Source organism: Mus caroli, unplaced genomic scaffold (genome assembly GCF_978045245.1).
Source record: "Mus caroli unplaced genomic scaffold, Mus_caroli_1 scaffold_4, whole genome shotgun sequence".
NCBI classification, from domain to species: domain Eukaryota; kingdom Metazoa; phylum Chordata; class Mammalia; order Rodentia; family Muridae; genus Mus; species Mus caroli.
The window spans coordinates 99677716-99685683 of record NW_028227259.1 but is presented as its reverse complement, the minus strand read 5'-3'; the positions used below and the strand labels follow the sequence as shown (position 1 = coordinate 99685683).

The window sequence follows — 7968 nt, the reverse complement described above, 5'->3', positions numbered from 1 at the left end:
TAAATTGATGTCTCTATCATTGCTTGAGCAGTAACTCATAAGCTTAGTGGTTAATGTGGTGGTGAGGAAGTTTTATAAACTTTGTTTTAAATGTATATGTATTTTGACTCCTTCCCTAGGATCCATCTGATTGGAGACTGTCTTAGTTAGGGTTTTACTGCTGTGAACAGACACCATGACCAAGGCAAGTCTTATAAAAAACTATATTTAATTGGGGCTGGCTTACAGGTTCAGAGGTTCAGTCCATTATCATCAAGGTGGGAGCATGGCAGTATCCAGGCAGGCATGGTGCAGGAGGAGCTGAGAGTTCTATGTCTTCATCCAAAGGCTGCTAGTGGAAGACTGACATCCAGGCCTAGGGTGAGGATCTTATACCCACACCCACAGTGACACACCCATTCCAACAAGGCCACACCTTCAGATGATGCCACTCCCTGGTCCAAGGATATACAAACCATCACAGAGACCTTTAGAAGATGAGTGTTCACACCCCACCCACACTCCAGAAGCTGGTAATTCAAATTTTGGTGAAAGAGGAGGCTCTAGGCACATCTTATCTGGAGGAGATGGCCCATGGACTCTTCCCAGCACTGTTCAAGGAGGCCTTTGATGGCAGACATATCAAGCTCATAAAGGCATTGGTGATAGACTGGCCTTTTCGCTGTCTCCATGTGGGGGCATTGATGAAGACTCCTGACCTGGAAACATTGCAAGCTATGCTAGATGGAGTAGACATTCATCAAACAAGAGGGTTTCACCCCAGGTAAGCAATTTCCAAGTACTATAGAAGGAAGCAGAAGAGTATACATTAGACATTGTCAGGGAGATTAGCTTTGTCATAAATTGATCAGATGCTTCTGATGGCATCATCAGGCAGGGATACAGCATTCTTGACAGGTATTTGTACCTAACACAGTTGGCTATGGATTAGATTTGAATATGGACTAGAGTAAATGTGGCCTCATAGTAGAATGAGACTATCCCTGACATCCCCACAAGAACTTAGAATATAAGTAAGGAGAAACAAAGTGTACCTTACTGAAAGAAAAGTACTCATGTGTACAGAAGCACAGGAAAGCTTCTGGAGCATGCCTGAGTCCAACTTGGATATCAAGTCCCGAAAAAAACATACAAATTAGCAGAGAAGAGAGCCGAGTTTAGACATAGGTAGTAAAAGCTAATTCAGGGTCTGCCATCATTCTTATATTTCACCTACATGAGGAAAAAACTAGAGTTTCTTGACCTACGAAAGGTGCACCATAACTTCTGGAACATATGCAGTGATTCAGAGGACAGTGACTGTTCAGCAGAGATCTCGAATGAAAAGCAAGCCGTGAAGGTCCATTCCAGATATGCAGTGAGGCAGCGTCTGAAGGTAACAGTTGACCTGTGCATCAGGTCGTGCCTTGATGAAGCACAAGCATGGTTTTTTAAATGGGCCCAGGAGAGAAAGGGATCCCTATATTTCTGCTGTACAAAGATGAAGGTCTGGGCTCTGCCAATAAAAGCTCTCAGACAGATCTTCCATGTTTTTGATCCAGAGCACATCATGGAGTTAGAACTAAATACTGAATGGACTCTGTTAGAGTTGGCACATTTTGCCCCCTATTTAGGGCAGATGAGAAATCTTCACAATGTCTTCCTGGCACCCCTTCACAAGACCACCTTTCCTTTTATCAATAGAACAAGAGTTGGAAAAGTCAAGTGTATCAACAAGTTTATTTCTCAGTTCTGCAAATTCAACTGTCTCCTGCATCTCTTCATGTTCTACATCTATTTTCTCAGAGACCAGAGGAATCAGGTCCTAGGGTAAGCAAGAATAGACAGTTGGATCAGCTACCACAGCAAATCTGTCTGTCTTATCTAAAAGATTAGTGGAACGTGATGCCAGTCATTCACTAGGAACAAACATTTAGAGATTCATAAGACTCTGAAAGAAGTCTCTTGTTTCCATGTTCACTGAGATATACAAGGGAAATTTTACAAGTTAAATCAGTATCTGAAATGAGCACTCATGATATAGAGAAGTGATTTGGTGTCAAGAGTAGGTCAGAACTAGTAAGAAGAGGATGTCATTCTTTCTGGAATCAAGCCCACATAATCAAATGGAAAGGAAGAGGAGTCTGTAGTGAGGAGACAGGGTACTCATTAGCACAGTGTGAAATTGAGTTATATGCTCAGAACTAGAAGAGTAGCCTTCTATCTTCCCCCAGTCACCATGGGTAAAATATTTTGAACCTAAGTAGTGCTGAGTGCATGGAACATGAGGATGAGCTTGGGATGTCATAAGAGCAAGTATGACTGCATACTTGATAATGAGAGAGAATAATGCAGATTCACTGAGCCCACAGCAAATATTGAGATACTGTCAGAATTTTATTGGGATGGAATTTCTTCTGTGTGCTTTCTGGGATTAGAGGACAAACTAGTTTTCAGGTTTAGAGTAAGGCCATGAGAAAAATTGCGAGGTTGACATGACTGAGCAGTTTCCAAAAGGAAGCATCATAAATGATGTCCTTGACCATTTAGTCAAACTGACACTAGGGTACTTGGTTCCTTCTACAACTTTGTATATCCCAGTCAAACCCCTGCAAGACTATTTGCAAGATCTAACCATCTGTCTACTTTATCCCTAGGTGCCTGATGACATCATTGAAGACCCTCTCCATTACTTACTCCCTGATTTCACAGAGAGATTTGAATTCCTTCAACTGCTGTCAGAACCTCCTTCAGCTAAAACATCTGGAGTTGAGAGGGGTGCCCTTACTTGATTTAAATCTTACACCTCTGAGCAGTCTCCTCATGAAAGTGGTAGGCACTCTTGAGACTCTGGATTTTCAGGGGTGTAGAATGAAGGACTCCCAGCTCAGTGTCCTCCTACCTGCATTCAAACAATTCTCTCAGATCTCCAATGTCAACTTCTACAGCAATGACTTCTCCATGCCTATCCTGAAGGACTTTTTGTGGCACACAGCCAACTGGGGCAAGATGAATGTGGAACAATAGCCTGCTCCTCTGGAGTGCTATGATGAGTTGGGTCATGTCTCTATAGAAAGATTTGCCCAACTTTGTCAGGATCTCATGGATACACTGAGGATAATTAGGCAGACCAAGAACAGCTACATTGCTAAATATATCTGCCATACATGTGGGGAGCACCAGGTCTTTGACCAAGTGTCTACACCTTGTCGTTGCTGGCAATAAATTGGGAAAGTTCTGGATTCAAATAAACAATAGGGTTGTGACACATCTCTCACCTGGGAAATTCAGAGCCTGTGGCTTCTGACACTGCTCAGATGGTTAGAAACTAAAGGATGTTCATTGACTGGTATCTTGGAAACGGAGCTTGACATGGGGAACAGTTGGATGGACTGTGGGAACAGGGGCCTAGTGGAGTCAGAAACACAGCTTGTCATTGTTACATGTCTTCTCCCTGAACAGGCTAACTAATCTGGATACCTATAAACCTGGATACGTAAAAACCTGGATGTTCTCTCAGTGTGGTCTTTGACTGTTACCAACCTCACTACCAGATTCAGGGTCAGGAAGGTTCAATGGGTGGAGAAATGGAAAGACACTGATATTTCATGAATGAAGCAAAGGTCTTGTTGAAATTAACATGTTACATTAAAATGAAAGTTTTCTTGATACTTCTTTCACTTGTCCTTTGCCTGAACTACATGTACAACACACCTGTGTGGCTGAACAGTTACATGCACAAAACATTTAAACTAATGGGAGCAACATAGACACACCTACTATGAAGGAGAATTAAAAGGATCACAGATAATTAACATCTAGTACATTCAAAGCACAAGGCACCTTGGAACCATTAGGCATGCCTAAAGTGAAGAAGACAACATAGTGCAAAGTAAACAGGATTTCCAGTCTGGCGCTATAATCTTGACCTTTTTGTAAAGCTTTAAAGAGATGACTAATGGAACCACTATATTCATCTGTTATGCCACATGTCCCTAAAGTCTTATTCCAATTCCTTTTTCCAACAAAACTTTATGAAGTACCCATATTTAATTAAAGATATCCAATGAAATGCCGTTCTCTCTTCTCCATAAAACATTTACTGTACAAAAAAAATGTATTTTAAGCCTTCATTTGCAATCAAAACAAGAGAGAAAAATATCACCCTTGGCCTCCTCATTATATCTACTTTCTGTATAGTAACCTCTCAATAAAACAATGTGTTACTCTATATTTATTTAACACTGAAAACATGAGTTCTTTGTTTAAATATCATCGCCATTGTCCAAATTGAATAAAGCATGTAAATTTAAAGACTATGCAACAATCGCCCTCTGGAAAGAAGTCCAGGTCATAATCTTGGGAAGGTGGATAATGTTATCAGCTATGGTGGGAAACATATGAACTTCTAGGCTGGCCTAAAGTACAGAGGAAGAGAAAAATTAAAGAACATACCTCTCTCAGGCTCGTCTTCCTGTCTTCCCCCCACAACCCATCTCCCTGTCTAAATGTCCAGTTTCCTGACCTTGTTCCTTAGGACCAGTGAACTCACCTGAGATTTTCACACAATTAACATGCTTTCATATTCTTAACACAAACATCCCATAGATGGAGAGAGACTCTTCATAGGTGAGGAGCACACGCTGATTTTGCATGGAAACAAAGTTCTGTTTCAGAGCTAATAATCAGGTGGCTGTCAAATGGAACTCAGGCTTCAGGTGCTAGGACCCTCCTTTCTATCTTCTGTGGATCCCACCTGTCACATGCACAAATCCACATAATACACATGTAGCTATTCAAAGAGCTGAAGATGTCTATAAAAATGGATTTAATTTCACAAAAGAATTAAAAAATGGCCCAATTAATTAAAATGGTGATGTTGATCAGTAGCAGTTGTGTGGCTCTGTGAAGAGAGCATGTGGAGTTTCAGGCAAATCCTTTGTGCTCCATTGGTGAGCAATAGTGTAGGGTGCTCTGGGCTCCAGAAGTTGATCTCTTGCACCATGGGTTAGTGAGAGGAAATTAGGAGTTTGTCACTGTACAACATTTATTTCTGTACACATTTATGTTTATTCCTGTTCTAGTTGCATGTATCCTTGCATGACAGAAAAAGGTATCAGAACCTTGTATAGATTCTTGTCAGCTACCAGGTGGTTGTCTAGAACTGAACTCCAGTTGTCTGAAAGAGCAGCCAAGGCTCTTGCTAAATGAGGGATGATTCTTACAGGCCCATGTTTGACAATGGTAAACGTACTTATGGACACAGAATCACAAGGAATCAGGAGTCTCTTTTGGACAAAAGCTTTTGACTTTGACATTGTCTTTGATTCATTTCAATTCAAACATTTTGTGTACATGTGTGTGTTGCTGGTTTGCTTGATTGTTTGGTTTTTTTAGATAGTCACTATGTAGATCTGTCAATGCAATACCAATATCCAAGAATGGACTAGATGTGCATCATTTCATAGAATGTTTACCTAGCCATTCACAGGATCTCTGAACTACATTAAACAGGGTGTGATAATATGTAGCAGTTATCTCAGCACCCTATAGGTTGAGAATTCAGAGCAGAAACTCGATATAATTCTATGTACTTATCAAATACCTAATATAAATATTCTAGAAACTTCTTCTTGACATGGAATTAGAGTCCCTGAGCACTTTCCTTGTGCTGTCTCTTGACTTCATCTTATCCCTGATCAGGAACGGAATAAAAACTGTGCAAAATAGGTAAATAAAAATCAAAATAACAAAAACACCTGGACGATTTCTATATTATGAACTTTAAGGGTATGTTGATAACAGAAGAGAAAGAAACCATGTACAGATGGAGGGAGATAAGGACTAAAATAAATATGACCATGCCTATTTATGTCTTAGGGAAATGTCTGACTGAAACAACATTCTTTGTAAAATTGACATAATCTAATTATCAGTTATAAGTAAATACTAACTATAGATACAAAGCTTCACACCAATGTTCAGAACTTTATTTTATATCAAAATAATTGCAAATTTCCTGATTATTTAGTGTAATTATAAGTGACTCATGAGAATATATGTTGTTAATATGTTTCAGGAAAACTTGTTTCTATTCAGTTTGTGCCAAGTTTAAATGCTAACACATCTAGCTCCCTGTTGATCATTCCTTTTTGTTTTCATTAATTCATTTGTGTATTCACTTTACCACCTGATCACCTCCTGCCTTTTCTTTCCACCAAGTCCTACCCTCTACCATTTCCCCTCATTTCCTTCTCCCATTCTCCCCAGAGAAAGAAACGTACCCATTCCCCACCCCTAACAGGTGCCACGCAACTCTGACACACCAGGCTGCATCAGGATTAAATGCATCCTCTCCCTCTAAACCAGACAAGTCAAAAAGGTTCCAAATGAAGAGACAAAGTTCAAAACCAGACAACCCCCAATCTCATTTTTAGGATACCCACATTAAGACCAAGTTGCACATCTGTTCCATGTGTGTAGAAGGCCTAGGTCTAGGCTATGGCATGCTCTTTGGTTGGTTCAGTCTCTCTGAACGCCCAATGGGTCCGAATGGCTTAGCTCTGTAAGGCTCCTTCTGGTATACTTGACCCCATTGTAAGACATTGACGACCCATAGCTACTAGAGACTGCTAAGTAAAGACTCAGAGCCAGTGATCAATTCAAAAGCAAGAGAAATTTATTGTTCCGGTTTGTTGGGGTTGTCCTGCTCCTCAAGAAGAGGTGTCGATTCCACACGGCCCCATTGGACAGTTTTTATACAACAACTAGGCACAATATCATTGGTGAAACAATATGACTTTTAAACTGATTGAGCCTTAGGGAATGAGGTGGCAAGGATTTCTCTTGTCTGTAGGTGGCCAACAGACAGTGTGCCCTGAGGTTCTCCTGAGAAATGTGATCCATGAAGGGAGGGTTGTCTACATGCTTCATGACATACTCTGTCTTCCAGGAGGGGCTGGGTCCGTATGCTCTGGTGTTTGGTGGAATTGGTAAAAATCCTGGCTGATCACTTCACCATCTGGCTCCCTCTAAACTTCCTCTGATCTTTCCACAAGACTACCAGAATTCTGCCTAATGTTTGGCTGTGGGTATTCATGTGTTGCCATCAAGTGCTGGATGAAGACACTCACAAGACAGTATGCAAGGCTTCAGTCCTTAAGCATAACCAAGTATCATTGAGAGTGTCAGAGTTTGGCTCTCTTCCATGGGGTAGGTCTCAAGTTTGGTAAATCATTGGTTGTTTATTCCTTCAATCTCTGCTTGATCTTTATCCCTGCATATCTTGTAGGCAGGGAAAATATTGGATGGAGATATTTGTGGGTGGGTTTGTGTCCCCCTCCCTCCATTGGAAATCCTGCCTGGCTAGAAGAGATGGCTACTTCATCTCTTTATACTCATCTGCTGGGGTCTCAGCCACGGTCATTCCCATATACTCCCAGCAGCCTGTTCCATCCCAGCTCTCTGGCTTGTCCCTATAATGATTCCACATGATTTGCTTTTCTATGTCTCAAACCTATCAACCCCACAGCCCATCCCACCACACCTGATACCCCAAAATGTTCCTGTCCATCTACCCTCTCTCATACAATTCCCTCTCATCAATCACTACTGATAGAGATTTTATTTACCCTTCTGAGTGAGATTCAATCACCTTACCTTGGGCCCTATTGTTTCTTAGCTTCTTTAGGTGCTTGGATTGTAGCATGGTCATCTTGTACGGTATGGGTAATAACCCATTATCAGTGACTACATACCATGCAAGTTCTTCTGGATCTGAGTTACCTCACTCAGAATGCTATTTCCCAGTTCCATCCATTTTCTTGAAAATTACATATTCCTTATTTTTAAGAGTTGACCAATATTCCATGGCATAAATGTACAAGATATTCTTTATCAACTCTATGGTTGAGGCACAGGTGGGTTGTTTCCACTTTTTGCCTATTATGAATAAAGGTGCTATGAATGTAGTTGAGCAAGTGTCCTTGT

General features: G+C 40.9%; 1 protein-coding gene across 1 annotated transcript; it reads left to right on the top strand.

Moving 5' to 3' along the window:
• The first annotated feature begins 470 nt into the window (after positions 1-470).
• On the top strand, positions 471-3204 carry LOC147005288 (PRAME family member 8-like). The gene is given in 3 exon segments (XM_085836294.1): positions 471-763; positions 1222-1809; positions 2637-3204. Coding segments are annotated over 3 exon segments (1443 nt in total). The 5' UTR covers positions 471-476.
• Positions 3205-7968: the final 4764 nt, after the last annotated feature.